This window comes from Blastomyces gilchristii, assembly GCF_000003855.2.
Source record: "Blastomyces gilchristii SLH14081 genomic scaffold supercont1.34, whole genome shotgun sequence".
NCBI lineage: Eukaryota > Fungi > Ascomycota > Eurotiomycetes > Onygenales > Ajellomycetaceae > Blastomyces > Blastomyces gilchristii.
Window position 1 is genome coordinate 443,668 of NW_003101649.1, and position 16,898 is coordinate 460,565.

A 16,898-nucleotide genomic window follows, 5' to 3' on the forward strand; every position below is an offset into this window, starting at 1 on the left:
TGTGATAGGGGAGAATGGGGGATAATTCCACACAGGAGTTTTGAACAACATCTGGTACATGTTTGGCTGGATAACTTCACCATCACACAGGGTATGCAGTCGGCAATAGGGCAAAATGCTCATATGATCGAGGGCTTTTCAATGAATCTATCAGCGGGTTCTTATTCAAAAAATCGAGTGAGTTCGTAGTGAAGTGATTTTGTTGATACTGATTTTCTTTTTTTTTTTTTTTTTCTCTTCTTTTGTATGAATCTTCTCAGTTTTCTCAGAATTATGGGCAGATTTTGAGAGAGCAGATTTAGAGACAGCAGATTCCGCTGCTTGAAGTTGAGTATATATTTTCTTCCGATTCAAAGAAGAAGAAGAAGAAGTAGAAGAAGAAGAAGCAAAAGATGAAGAGTCAGTTATTGTACTAGAAATTTTCAATGTTTTTTCAACTGTGTTTGAAATTTCAAGTTTGAACTTGATCATCTTCTGTAGTTGTCTAGCCTGAGTATGAAGAATTAATAGAACTTCTTCATTCATCTTACTCAGACACTGTTTTTCAAGAATTTTGCTTGCTTTTTCAAGTTTCTATATTTCAAGAACTTGTTGTTTCTAGACTGATCATGTGACCGTGTCTGAGATCAGAACCAGAATATTTAATATTCTCATTATCAATATAACTAATTTTCTTACATGGTTTTAAGATTAGATAGTAGTTTCATACTGTTTCCATAAGCCTTACTGTCTACTCTTGTCACATTTTTCAAATGAATTCGTGATTTTCACTTCTCAATTTAAAATTCTTTTTATTGCTGTAAATGACTTTAAATCTCATTTAAGTGTTATCAAAAAGCTTTACTTTTAACAAAATTAAAAATAATCTAAAAAAACCTCAAAATGTTTAAAAATAGTAACTTTATGCTAAGAATTAGACTAAATGAAATCAAATGAGATCACTTTCTTATTTTTTCAAAGTCATGATCTCATTTTGAGATCTGATAAATAGTCACTTTGTATACTTTTATAATGATTAGTCTTAGTGAGATTCATGCTAAGAAATGTATGAGATCAGATCAAATGAGACTAAATGTGAAATTCATAATTTCAGTAGTCAGTCTAGTTGTTTCTCTATTTCTTTTTTCTGTCTTCTCTTCAGAATTTGATTCTCAGAAATAGCATTTGCGAAAGCATCTTTTTTCATATTAACTGAGTGTATTTTTGAACTTATTTTACTCACTCAATGAAAAGTTCATCAGACTGTTTTAATTGAGAGATTTATCAGTCTATTTTCAATTGAAAAGTTGATTAGACTATTTTAAAAGATGAATGAAAGACTTTTATGTGTAAAATATCTGATTTTTTATCACACTAGTTCAGTAACTAGGTTAGATTTTTGAAGAGAATCTAAGAAACTAAAATTGATTTTTAAGATGAATTAATAAAATCTTTACAATCTCTTTCTTGAAATACAGTAAGAAAAGGTATGATATCAATTGATAGTAAATCAAATAATATGACAGTTTTTGAGAGAAAAACTGATAAAAAATAAGTTAATTTTTTACAGAGAAATTGATTAAAACTATTTAATTTTATTCTAAATCATTCAATTCTTCTCACACAATAAGTGTGCAAACTCAAATCAGTTAATAAAGAGTGTAAAAAAGAATTAAGTATTAATGAAAGCTCTTCAGTCACTGAAAAAGTAATTCTTACTTAAAAGAATGTGAAATTATAACAGAAAATAACTCTGTTTTTAATTCTTTATAAGAATATTGTATAAAACTCAGAGAAAAACATCTTACTTTTTCAAGAGAAGTAAAAAACTAATTCTAAGATCTTTTTTTTTTTTTGTTTACATTAACTGCTGCAGAAGAATGAGATAGAAACTGTTAAAATATACACTACTGTATACTTTCTATCAAGACTTTCCCTTGCCCCGGTAGCTGAATGGTTAATGCGGCCACCCGGTAACTTAGCACCTTGGCGTGGGAAATGAAGGTGTGTGAGTTTGAAACCCGCAGAGAATACATTAAATTCAGAACTCAAGCACCTTAGGTTTCTAATAAATACAGAGGTGTACAAATCGCTCCAACAAATCACTCTATGTTCCTGGAATGAGAAGTTATTATCACATGTATTTAATTGTCACTTCTTTGTATTTTCTATGTTCTTGTTATCTTGGCATGATGTCAACACCTGTATTTTCTTCTGTATAATCAACACTTGACCTGTATTTAACATCACGCAAGGACTCATCATAAGCTCAGCTTGCATATGAGTATAATGAAAGAATAATAATAATAATAATAAGTACATCATTTCTCATTCAAGCTACTACTGCTTTTTATTTCAAAACTCTGAGATAAAGTCAAAAGTAGTGATCTATGAAAGAAAGAGATTAAGATATTAATTTAATCTAAGATTTAATATTATATCTGACTCTGATATTCTAGTGAGTGATATTATAGATAAAGAAAATGAGTTTAATACTATACAGCTTATAAATATCTATAATGAAAAGTTATTAAAGAAAAATACCAATATCTGAATAATTGATTGAGGATTTTTGACTATAACTTCATTAAAAAACTCTATAATTATAGAAGATTTCAATGCATATTATCTCTGATAGAATTTAGAATGCAGAAGAGTAGTAAGAGTAGATAAACTAGTTGAATGAACTTTTAAGAATTTAATAGATTTAGTTAACAAGTCTGATGAATAAACATTCTTTAGAAAAGATATAAAATAGAAATCTATTATAAATCTAATCTTCATATTATTAAATCTAATTGAAAAAAGACTTTTAAACTGATTTTTAATATAAATGAGACATCAGAATCAGATTATGAGATTATTTAATTTAATATTAAACTGAGTGATAAATAAATAAGTGAAAATCTTCTTCTCTCTAATTAATACAACTTTGAAAAAGCTGGTTTAAAAGTAGTTAAAGAAAGTATAAAACTATTAAAATCTGAAAAGTAAAGTAAGCTCTATTGAAATCTCAGTCAAGATATCTTAAATAAAATACTTAAGAATAGAGTAAAGCCGCTTACATCTATTATTCTAATAAGTATTAAAGATAATATTTCAGAGAAGAAGTCTTCTGAGTATTTCAAATCTTCATAAAATAAGAATATTATATCTAAATGAAAATACTTAGTCACTGCTAGAAGAGATTGAAAGAATAATATAATATCTGATAAAGAGTTCAAAACTCTTTAGATTTAAATTCAGAGAAAGAGAATATATCACTTTATAACTGTATTAATGAAAATGACTGAGAATGATATGAACTTATATAAGATAAACTAGAGTTAGCTATCTTCTCAACTTCAATTAAAACTGCTACAGAGCTTGATTCAATCAATCACTTAATTATTCAAAATACATATTTCTACTTAAAGAATGAATATTTTAAGCTCTTTTTCAATCTTTTAAAAAAAATCATTATTATTCTGAATACTGGAGAGAAGTCACTGAAGTGATTCTTATAAAATCTAATAGAAAAGCTTCACTTTCTAAGTTATATAGAGTAATATCTCTATTAAACTGTCTGAAAAAGATTTTAGAAAAGATAATAGCTACTAAACTATCTTTTATAAGTTCTATTCATAATTCTCTTCTATTTAATGAATAAATGAGAGTTAGAAAATAATATTATACAATTAACACTGTTTTCTCAGTTATTTATAATATTTAAATAGCAAAGTATAAAGATCTGGTCTCAACTGCAGTTTTTATTAATATAAAAGATATATTTAATTATGTTTTAAAGTCAAAGATGATTCATATTTTAAAGATATTAAAACTATTACTTTCTCTAATAAAATAGATTAACTATTTTATATTTAAAAGAATTATATAACTATTTCTTAATGAAATGAAATAAAATAAATCTGAGATAAAAATAAAAGTACTGTAAGAATCTTTAATCTTATCTATTTTATTTAAACATACACTGTATATCTATTCAGAATAGAGATGATGAAAATAGTAAGATCTTTAAGTTATATGAATAATATTGATCTAGTCTACAGTTTAAAAACATTCAAAGAGACTTAGAAGTAATTAAAAAAGTAGTAAAGAAAATCTTTATTAGAGCAGATATTAATTAAATTTAATTTAATATGAATAAATCTAGACTGGCCGGCGGGATCATGAATTTCACATTTGATCTCATTTGATCTGATCTCATACATTTCTTGACGTGAGTCTCATCAGAACCAAGTATGAAAAAAATTTGAAAATGAACCATTTCTGAGAGAAATAATGTGAAAAATAATCAGATTTAATACAAGAACAGTGAAATGAGAGTAATTTCTCAGAATAGACTGTGAAAGATAATCATTCTTTCAAAATCAGAATGAGACTGAGACTGAAGATCAAATTCAGTCTCATTCAGTTTATTCAGTGATGACTTATATAATCAGAATTTGATAATAATTATTGATAATACTCATGAAACAACTAAATACATTCTTGTACAAGTTTATTCTTCACTTTCTCATAAAAACTACACTTCTCTGATATACTATGATCAGAGATATTAAACTGTCTGATAATTCTATGTTTTACAATCATGAGTTTCTTGATTATTTCTTCTTATAATTGTTCTCAGTAATAGTGATAAGTATCTCAGCTTGAGTTGAACTTTCACTTCATTCTCATCTCTGTCAATGAAATTGTCAGAATATCATGTATCATCAGTGTAACAGTTGAATATATACTCTTAACAATTTTTCATAACTCTAGAATTGATTTGATGTGTAGATTTATCAGATTGTCTTGAAAATAGCAGTCAAATTTAGTTTTATAAGTATATAGTTTTACCTGATTTTCAGTTGCAATCAATGTATATAAGTTCTGTTTCAAAGTTAGTATTATAGTTCTATATAATATGAAGTGTTATCAAAGATCATTACTTATTAGAGAATGATATTTCACTATCTTCATATCTCTAACATCTACTCATTTAAATCTCTGATAGTTAGCATTGTAGTAGTCTCAGACTAATTTAATATATAAGTCTCATTTCTTCTCTGTTCAATCTTGAGAAGTGTAGATATTAACTCAATGAGAGAAATCTAGTAGAGCTGCTATAGTATAATTCTCTGTAAAAGATTGTTCAGTTTTACTGTAATAATATACTAGTTTATTTCTTACAGTAATAATAGCCTGTGCTATATTATTATCTCAGACTGAATTTCTTTTTAAGTGATTCAACTGCTTCTTAAGATAAGTAAATAAACTATTATACATTTATCAGACTGACTGCAGTATTAATATATAAGTGATTAAGACTGTCTTCATTATCTTATAAAACTGAAACAGTAACTTAATTATATATTTCAACTGAGTTCACTTCATATCAGAAAGTTTCAATGTCTGAATCTTTTCTCAATCAGAGTATTATACTTAATAATTAATTATCTAATACAATTGAAGAGTTTAAATAGTTATCTTATATATTGAACTTCACTATGTTCTAATATTCTGTATTATATTCAGTGATATAACTGATTTATTTATTTATTAAATATTATGAAATCATTATTATTATTTAGAGAAGATATAAATCACATTAGCAATGTTTCAAATCTATGATATTTAAATTATTAATCAATCTATTCAAAATTAACAGTAGTGTTATTAAAAAGTATTATTAAAAAGCAATATTAAAAAGTGTTATCAAAAAACATTATCTTTTCAAAGTGAATACAAAAGTTACTTAAGTAATCACTTTTATCTCATTCTTATCTCAAGAATCAGTCATCTCATTATTCATCATCTCAATGTTAAGATTCTTTATCAGTGTTTATATCATAAGTTGAATCACATGAGCAATGTAGAGAATATAACCTTATTTATTATTTTAGATATACAAAGTCAACTTTTGCTCTAAGCTCTTCATCATAGTGTAGTTATTCACAGTATTATCAGTTATAATTATAAGAAGACTGAGACTAATATTTTAATAGTTATTTTTAATCACTGTTCTTAATATCTCTGTTATATAATTCTCAGTATGACTACTGATCAATGATTTAAATTCAATTAATGTCTCTTAATAAGTTCAGTTCTTATGAATATAATAACATATAACTCTTATAAATATAAGATTATTTGTACTAGTTTATGTATTCACTGTGAGAGACACTCTTCAATGATTCTTCAACTCTGATTCTAGATATTGTATATTAACTTTGTAGTATATCTTGAGATTGAACTGAGAATATAATCAATATGAAATATAAAGATTCGAATTAAGTATTTGAAGAAGTGTTCAGAATTCAGGGTTTTTAATTGATCAAAGAGAAAGATTCAGAAATATACACATATAAAGTAATTATTCACAGAAGTTATCAGATAAGAGTTATAAAATCAGAGTACTGATATATAATCATTTTCACATGATTTTCTTCAAATTAGAAAGTTAGTGTTATTAAAAATCATTATCTGATAGAGTAACTTATCAGCTCAGTAGTAATTTTCTGATTATTTTTCTTTTATTATCTGTATTCTGATGACTTTAGATGTCAGAAAATTTTATCAGAGTTATAATCAGTTCATGATAAATGTTTCTGAATGAAGTTACAGTGATTATAGTAGAGAGATAACTCTTCAGTAATCTGCAATGTAATTCATTAATAATTATTTTATAGTTCATCTTAATATTTGTGTTGAGTTTTTCATAAATTTCATGACCTGAAATCAGATGTAAAGAATGAAATGATTATTCATTATAATTGAAAGAAAGTATTCTGTATTGAATTGTAAATAATATAGACTTTCTAATTCACAGTGATTTCTTGAAGAGTTTATGAATCTTCAATAGAAATTAAAGAAATGAAAGAAGTGAATTCAGAAGATATAATAAAGATTTAAGAAAGATAATAATTTATTTTTAATAAAGATTATAACTGATCACTGATGTGTGTAAGAAGAATTATTATAAGAGATAATAATCTTCTCTCTTAGCTTAGTTATAATTTTAATACTAACTCAGATTGAATATCATCAATATATAAAAATAAATAAACAATCTTGATTAATCTCTGTCATATTTCTTGAAATATATTAATATTATAAAAGAGAGTGTTATCAAATTATATTATTAGATAATATCATTAAAAATATATTAATATTATGAATATCAATATTGAAAAAATGCTAATACTTATACATTATAGTGATTTGTGAATCATGATAGTTAAATATATATATATATATTATTTCTGACATTGATTACAACTTGTACAATAATTTTTGAAAACTTAAAATCAATTTTAATTATTAATAATTATGAACTTATAACTAACTAATATAAAAAGAAAAAAACTTTTTCTACTTATTATCTTTCTTCTCTTTCTTATTCTTCTTATTATTCTTCATAATTTACTTTTTATTCTTATTTTTCTTCTTCTTCTTCTTATCTAAGATAATAATCATCTTAAAATCTTTCTCTGCTGTTTTATCAAAGAAGAGTTTCTACTGCTCTCTCTCAGTCAGATTAATCTGTATCTTAAAATCTCACATTTTCTAGTCTGCTGTCTCAGGTTTCATCTCAGTAGTAAGCAGATTAGTATGTTCAGAGAACAGAACTGTCTTCTCAATATTCTGAATTTTGAAGTGCATTTAAGATCTGAATAAGACCTTAATTCTCTTCTTCTCTGTCAGCTTCTGCTAATTAATTAGAGAATAGAAGTATTATCAAAAATCATTATCTCTTAATAAATAAAAAACTTATCAGTTTTAACTTCTTTATCTCTCACTTCAATACTCTCTTAATCTCTTTCTACTGTTACTTATTTATAGTAATACTCTTCTTCTCTCTCTCTCTCTTTATCTTAATCTTAAATCATTCTTGAGACTTCTTCTGATTTCACTGCTACTGTATAAGACTCTTCACTATCTTCTTTTTCAATCTCTCACAGATAGTATTCATTCATATTATTTCTATACTTAGTTCAGTCTAAATCTATCAGAAGTATTACTTAAAATTGTTATTATTCTACTCTCTTACAGAGTCTCTTCAAGATATTATAATATGTCTTACAACCTGTCTTTTCTTACTTGAATATCTTCTTCTTCTCTCTCTTCAATCTGTGACAGTGCTCACGCGTCTTGATAGTTCACAGTACTATAGAATATTTGAAGAAGAATAACATGATTGATTTCAGTGAGTGTTAAAGAGAAATGAAGATAGAAGAGATAATCAGAAATAATATGATAATAATAATAATAGTAATAATAATGATAATAATAATAATAATAATGATAATGATGATGATAATGATAATAATAATAATAAAAGAGAGAGTGTATTAAAACATATTACTGACTTATCAAATATAAAGAGATAAAGAAAATATTAACAGCTTTCAGAGATGTATAGAAACAGCTACAGTATTACATAGAAATATCATCTTCATTCAATGCATACACTGTTGATATTCTTTGTACACAGTTATCATATAATCTATATCAGAGATACATGCAGAAAACAGATCTTTGTTACTAGAAAGAATAATTACAGCAATTCTCTATTTTCATATTATAAAGATAAGTTATTCTTATTTCTTTCTTCTCTCTTTTCTCTTCTTCTTCAACTCATCACTAAGTTCAAGCTGATATGAAAACTATTAAAACACTCTTAGAAACTCTTAAATTAAAGAGTATAGACTAATCAAATTTTAAATACAGAAGAATCAAATTATATTGAATATTATTAATTATTCATTCTCTCTTAATAAAATCACAGTCATATCTTTCTTCTTCTCTCTCAAACAAAACATGGCCTGTGAAAAGTGAGTATCATACTAGATTATAATGATCAACAGTCTCAGTACACAGAGCTGTATACATGCAGTGCATGCTGAACTGAGAGACTGTATAAGTTGCAAATCAGTAGCAGCATCTCAGAGAGAGTCATGCAGCATGAGAAAGCTGTAACTCTCAGTTATATATACAGAGAGTTAATCATCACAGTAAGTACATGTGCATTGCATGAAAGTAATACTTTTTAATAATACTCAGTCTCTGATATCATGAAAATAGAGTCTCTCTGTGAGATCTGTTTTTATCAGAAGTCGGAGAATCTTATATTTCTTAAGATCATCTTTACATATCTTATTCATGAAATTGATAAGAGAAATCATTGATTTCAGCATTCTGCTCTTGATATTATTCAAGTAACAGCAGAGTTCATTCTGACCACACTTTTTAAGTGTATATTTTCTAAATATTCATATTTATACAGATATATACTAATTATTTATTAGATAATATTAAGATAATAACTCATTACAGCTGTGTTACTCTTACTGTGAGAAATATACAGTTAGTAATGAACATTGCAAAGACTCTGAGAAGTGAGTATTTTAAGAATGCTGCAGCTCTGTAATCTTGATTTTTTTTATTTTTATTTTTTATTTTTTTATTTTTCTTTTATTTTTTTTTTCTTTTTCTTTCTCTCTTTTTTTTTTCTTCTGATTTTTTCTTGTTTTTATTTTATTTTTTGTTTTTTGTTTTTTTTTTTGTATTTTATATTTTTTTTATAATTAAAATTATATGAATTATGATTTGTATTCAGAAAAGTAATGATATTTGATAATACTCTCTATTGAATTTTCAATAAATGAGTACTATGTTATGATATTATATAAGTGAGAAGTAATTTTATAATCTCATTTAATGTCATTCTTAATAATAAGATCAGAATGAAAATGTGACTAAAAATTCAAACATATTCTTTATTCAGAACTAGATTTTTATTTGAAAAGTGAATCTGAGATCTTTAATATTTGAAATAACATGATTTGAGATTAATGTAATGAATATAAATCATGATCAGAAGTAATGCTTTTAGACAATGTAATAACTGTAAAGTTTGATCCTGGTCTCAGACACGGTCACACAGTCAGTCTAAATAAAACTGAGTTAATTCATTTCTTTTCTAAATTCAATAAGAAAAAACTATATCTAACTCTTTTAAATAAAGAGATTAAACTCAGTTTGAATATTAAATAATTAGAAGCATGATTAAACTCTAAACTAAATTTTAAATATTATATTTAATAAAGAACTATCAATATAGACAGACTATTGAATAGTATAATCAGACTATTAAATACAGAGAGAGATCTATTCTTTCAGACTATAAAACAGTTATATATAGTTCATATCATCTCAGTAGCTGATTATGAAGTTTAAGTTTAATAAAATAATCAAGAAAATTTCACTATATCTTTTCAATGTTTATAAAATAGAGCTTTGAAAAGAATTCTGAAAGTATTTAAATCATCTTCTATTAAAATAATGAAAATTAAAGCTTTAATTTCTTCTTCTATTATTAGATTTGAAAAGATCTGTATAAATTATACTCTAAGAGTTATAGAGATAAGCTTAAATTACATAATCAGAGAAAGAGTCTCTTCTTCATTTTCATTAATTAACTTAGAACATGAACTGAATTAAAATAGATTTCTTAATTAAAATGTAAATAATGTCTCAAAGAAAATACTCTCTCAACTATATAGACTATATTCACTGATTAAAAATCAATTTTCTTTATTAAATATTGAGAAAGTTAAATATAAGAAGATATCTCTCTGAAGAGAAAAGCTTAAATTTTTTAGACACTTATAAATAAGTGAACTATCTCAAGAGAGAGAATATGAACAGTATTTAAAGAAGATCTCTATTCTTAATATAAAAGACTCTATTCTGATTTATTCAGATAACTTAAAAAATGAGAATTTAAATAGATTAGATACAGATATTACTTATATTAAAGATAATATTAATTTTATCTCAGATTTCTAAAATTTAAACTGTGAATCTAAAGTCTTTAATACTCAACTATTTATAATAGTGAACACTTTCACACTTATTAAAATAAAATCTTATAAAAGAGAAAATAGTTTGAAAGAGATATAAATATTCTGTAATAGTTCAACTGCTTTAAAAAGACTTAGAAATAGTCAGATTTATAATAATTAAATAAATTCTGAACTGATTTTAAATTGTGTTTTAAAAATTCAAAAGAGAAGAATATTAAAACTGATAATTTATCTATACTAAGTTTCTACTTATATAAATATTCATAATAATGAATTGACTGATTCAGCTGTAAAAAATAGTTCAGAATTAAGTACATCTATTCAAAAAACAGTATTCTAATCTTTTATAAAGAGAAAGATAAAAGAATCTTTTTTAAATAAGTATAATAAAAACTGACAGAAATAAAAGAAGAGTATATATTATTTAAGATTTAAAATAAAACTCAAGTGAAAATCTTATTCAATTAAATATAAAAAGAAAATATTCTCATTTATAATTCAGCTGAAACTAGAATATAATTATTTTAAATCTTATATATAAAGATTTAACAATAGATTTAATTCTGCAGAATACTTATTCTACAATATAAATGAAAATTGTAAGTATATTATAATATATTGTATACTATATAATAGTCTCAGAGTTAGATTAAAAGAGAAGTATAATTTAAATTAATTAAATATAAGATTCTTATTCTCAACTGAGATAGAAATTAAATACTTAATTAACTTTCTGTCAGAAACTCAAGCAGTTATAAGAAAATAACTGAATTAAGAAATATCTGAATATAAAGAGATGAAAATTGATCAGGTATAGTCTGTTAAAATAGTTATATACTATCTTTTAATATTTTTATTTTATTATAGTCTCTCTTTACTGTACTTTTTCTTTTCTTTTCTATTCTTTTCTATCTACTTATTTAATATATCTCTCTTTAAGACTCTGTTCTCTTTTCTTTTATCATGATATTTTTAATGATTTCAAAGTATTAGAAGATGTTAAAATACTGTAATTTATAAAGAGCTTTTATATTCTGAGCTGAAATTTTCTAATTTTATATATCTGAAATTGATAAATGTATAATAGTTGACTTTATAGATATTAGAAAAACCCTGAGAACTAAAAGTTTTCAGATAGATGTCATAGACTCTGACTGCATACATCTATAATTGAAGAATAATAATAATAATAATAATAATCAACCCTGACGTCATTTGCCCTCCCTTCCTTAGCCTAGCCGTCACCACTCGCTCAACGGCAAAATTGAGGTTTGGCGACGAGTTAGCTGAAGCCCGTTATCAAGGAGTCGCGCTAGCCAGGGAATTGTATTTCCCACTTCCCCCCCGCCTGACGTCAACTTCTTGAGGAAATCATGGATATTTCTCCCCACTCCAAGAGCCATGCCGGATTTCCCTTTGCTGGCGCTGTCCATTTGGGTAGAATACAAATGTAGAGGAAATCCTGCATATGAGTGCAAAACCATTTGTAAATTGATATACTCATCCATTTTTCTATCATTGAGATTTGGCGAGGCTTCACCTAGATCCAGTTCGATATTTTGAATTGGAATTATATTCTCGCGGGTTGTCAGTACCAAACCGGGGATCAAGTTACAATGGTACGCTCCCGCGCTGTTCCCAAAGTTTGCTTCAACTTTAACTCCAGTTAACTGGACTCTATCCCTTAATCATCGATACCTCATGTCTGGAAAAGTGCTGATAGCATCATTCAGAAACTCCCCATCGAAGTATCCACCACTATCCTGAAAGCCCGACAAAATGGAGCCGCCAGCGAGGGGGCAGGCGACTGCCTTTCGGGAGGCGAAATAGCTGGCATCGTCCTGGGTTCTATTTTGGGATCGTTTCTTCTGTGGTGGTTGATTTGGACCGAGCAATCAGGGGACACAAACACCTATTCCTATCGCTCAACCAGATACGAACGCCCGGTCAGACGAGAATCCATTTCCCCGTACACCTACAGGGAGAACCCTGTCTCGAGAAGCCGTCGCTACCGCCGAAGATCTATAGAAAGGCCTACAAAAGTTTATATTAATGGTAACTGAAATAGAAAGATGTCCCGGGTCCATCCATGGACTGCGTGATAGGAATCGGCGTCATGCTTCAGTTCCAATGCCTCGAAATGTTCGTCATGTACCTTTCTGTTGGATCTCAAAATTAGAAAGCAAATGAAATCAAAAAGGGAGGAAAACAGAGAAGAAAAATATATGTTCAGAAATGTTTTATTTCATTTTGTGGCTACATATTTCATGTCACGTATGTAAGCCTAAGAGGTTTTACTCTGTTTCTCACATTCATGCCGCTTTTCATAGGTTACTGTTTTAGACATTTTATGTCTCTTGTTTTATATCCACTTTACTTTAAGTAAGAAATTTGTTTTCCGCTATTTTTCCTTCAGCACTCCTTTTTTACTAATAGTCACGGGTGTGCTTGTAAAGGCTGCTCTAGTGTATATGCTTACAATGAATTTATGATCTCCTGAGAGTGTAACACATTTCAATTGTGATTCTCTACGTCATTCCTTATCAATTTTGAGCGGTTGTTAAGTAACCAGTAAGTTAGTGGTTTGCGCTGTTCGAGCTAATAGAATGAGCCATCCAGGTTTTCGTTGGCGTATCTTCCTTTACGAATCAAGGGTCGTAAGAAAAAATAAAAATGTAAATCAAATTATAAAACATGTCTTACCATCTATCTGATTGACTGAGTTTGAGATTATCCGAATATTCACCCCTTCGATTGTGGACCATAGAAAAACAAGCGCGGAGCCTCCTAGATATTCCGATCTTCCAACAATTTTCCTATGGTACTTCATTTCACAATTTCCAAAAACCGTCCAAGAAAAATTTTCTCCTACCATTCAATTAGTGAGAGGAAATCAGGTCAAGCCAATTAATCATGCTGCTTACCGCTGATTTCGGGAGAACTGATTATGAAGCAGGAGAAGATAGTTCGCAGACCTGAGCAAACAAATCGCAAAAACAGCCCGATTGACAGTCAATATCCGTGATGCACATTTTCTGCACACACATACTCTTTCGAGAAACGGGATGCATGTGTCGATGGCGACCTAATCCCCAGCGAGTTGGGAAGGCGATGGTTGGCACGCTACTAAGAAACAGAGCAACGATGATCCACAGAAGCTTCATTTTCGAGGCCGAATCGAAGAAGTAGTGATGAATTATTGTATACTTCGTATTTGTAGCTGGTTTCAAATCAGTGCTAACATTCATTGCTAACCCTTTCATCGGGACTTTAATGTAACACTCACTCAGATAACTTCTTGACAACAGGGGTAGAGAGTAGTAGTTTATAAAACCCCTATTCTGTTGATTGAGATCGTGATCGAGACTCAACCAACTCGCTCATGGAGATCTTTATATACATGTATTTCCTATCCAAATTGTATAACAAAATGACCGTTTACCCTTTGGAAGACGAATGCAGAGAATGTACCGCAACGATAACAAGCAATGTAGAATGGGGGTAGTATTGATCGTTATCGTTTCTTTCCTCCTTCAATTGTTGTCCCATGTTTGGTAGATTCAATGACACGAATTCCTGCCAGCACCCTAGGAAACGAAGATGCAAATGGTGGAATTAATTTGATACCATCGGAAACATTGATAAAGCGAAGCCCAGTCTAGGAATTCTGATTCGAAACCGTGTAGGTAGAACACGATAATTTGCATATATCATCGGGAACGGGAAGAGAAGAGCAAAGAATATAATTCAGACATTGTAAGAAATGGTTATTTGCTTAGTTATTTGTTTCCTGAACAATGGAGAACAATATCAAGGCGGTAGCAGGAATATGCATGTCGCTGTATGGCCGATATCACCCGGAGGTTGAGATACCTCGCGACACTCCTAGCCATCAATGAGCAATGTCTTCTTAAAATAACAACATGAAACTGATCTCCAGAGGAAGTATACGTTCTCGTAAGTTACACATGTAGGACATGGTTTGTGCAGTTCTCATGCAAGTGGAACTCATAAAGATTATTCAGATAGATAAGATACTGTTATGGTCAAACAGAAAGATTTAACTTGGGAATGGAAGAGCTCAAGGTGATTCGGCAGATCGCATGCGGTACCCTGGCTCATGGCATGTCTCTTGAAGCATGCTCCGAGCCAAGGTATAAGTTGGATTTGACACCAACATTTCAACAGATATGTAGATCTCATGGAAAGACGGAACCAGGAAAGCCTGGATATCTTGATGGCAAAAACAACAAATAAACGCAACCAAACATGCTCTTAATGCCGGGTTGTAGTTAGCTACTGGCATTTTAAAGTTAGCATTGCATGAAGGGAGCACGCCGCCGCCACTTACCTTCATTTTGCCCTAATAACTTAATATGCTCATGTTAGTGTGAGTATGTTTTAGATGGGTGAGTCCAAAGTGGCAAATCTGCCAGGATTGTCGCATCCACATCTTATGTATGTATCACTCACTCATTGTCGCCCACATCTTTGAGAATCTTAAGCACCACGTACTTGAATATTCATATGGAGATGTTCAGTTTCGAGCTTAGACACAAAAACTACGTAACTATCAACACAGTATCAGTGGGTATTCAACATGAAAGTCGCAGTATTCAGCTTTCAAGAGTATGAAAGGACCGCCCTTGAGCGGTTCAACCAAAGGTTTCAATATGAGTTGGTCTACTTCTCGGCGCCCCTTTCAACCGAGACTGTTTCGCTAGCAGCTGGCAGCGTTGCCGTCTCCACGTTTGTCAGTGACCATGTTGATGCTGAAGTGTTGGAAGTATTGGCAGATGCAGGAATCAAACTGGTCGCTCTGCGCTGTGCTGGCCACGATAGCGTGGATTTACAGGCGGCATCAGAAAACCACATTACTGTCATGCGAGTCCCAGCCTACTCATCCTACGCGATTGCGGAATACACCATTGGCATACTCTTGACTCTCAATCGCAATATCCACAAGGCTTCAACCCGTGTGCGGACTGGCAATTTTGATCTGAACGGCCTTGTTGGAAGTAATATATACGGGAAAACAGTGGGCATAATCGGCACGGGGCGTATCGGGGCCGCGGTAGCCACAACATTGAAACTTGGATTCGGTTGCCGTGTCATTGCAAATGATCTCGATGCACATCTTGAACTGGAAAAGATCGGAGTGGACTATGTGGACCAGGACACGCTTTTTCGTTCATCCGACTTCATTTGCCTCCATTGCCCCCTGACCAAGCAAACGAGGCATATCATAAACCCAGAGAGTCTGCAACTGATGAAACCGGAGGTCATCTTAGTCAATACAAGCAGAGGAGGCTTAATAGATACGCCAGCGCTCCTCGATTCACTCGAAAATGGCCGAATTCGCGGCTGCGCACTGGACGTGTACGAGAGGGAAAATAGCCTGCTCTTCCAGAAATCCTCAATGGAAGAGATCGATGATCCGACCCTCAAGCGACTGGTTAGCCTACCAAATGTGATTCTTACCGGGCACCAAGCCTTCTTAACGCAGGAAGCCATCGACGCTATAGCAGAGACTACGTTGAAGAATATACAAAATTTCTTAGCCGGGAAAGTCGATGTTAACAGAGCCGTTGAAAAATATAAGTGAGGATTACAGAAACAAAAGCCGCGTATCGAGAATTAAGCCATCCCATCCATTATGAAAGGGGTTATTAAACTTACTTGGTTTCCCCTTGGTTCTCGAAGAATAGCAGAGCACCCCGACTGGGAGACGGACCGTTCCTTGCATCACGGGACTCAGGTGCTCAGCCACATACCAGACTAGCAAATTAATAGAATCACTGAGAAACGCCGGTTTTCTCTCATTGTGCGACTTTCTGGCTGAGCGTCTCTCGCCTGAAGGTGGAATTTTAGGGTTTAGTTACAGTCTATATGCAGTGCTTCTAATCGTCTAGGCATGGCGCATTCTACCCTAATACCGGCCTAATTCCGCTCTTGTGGTTCTGGTCTGTAGTGCCTACGTTTGGTCTTCGAGCGTCCGTCAGTCAGCTGGATGGCAAGCGGAGACAGACGGAGAACCGAGGGCGGGATGGCCAGAGCTCGATGGAA

General features: G+C 30.2%; 1 protein-coding gene across 1 annotated transcript; it reads left to right on the plus strand.

Moving 5' to 3' along the window:
• Window positions 1-15,205: 15,205 nt before the first annotated feature.
• BDBG_09073 (alcohol dehydrogenase) lies at window positions 15,206-16,898 on the plus strand. Its single transcript, XM_031723858.1, has one exon. The coding sequence runs from the start codon at window positions 15,433-15,435 to the stop codon at window positions 16,435-16,437; it is 1,005 nt and encodes a 334-aa protein (XP_031581203.1). The 5' UTR covers window positions 15,206-15,432; the 3' UTR covers window positions 16,438-16,898.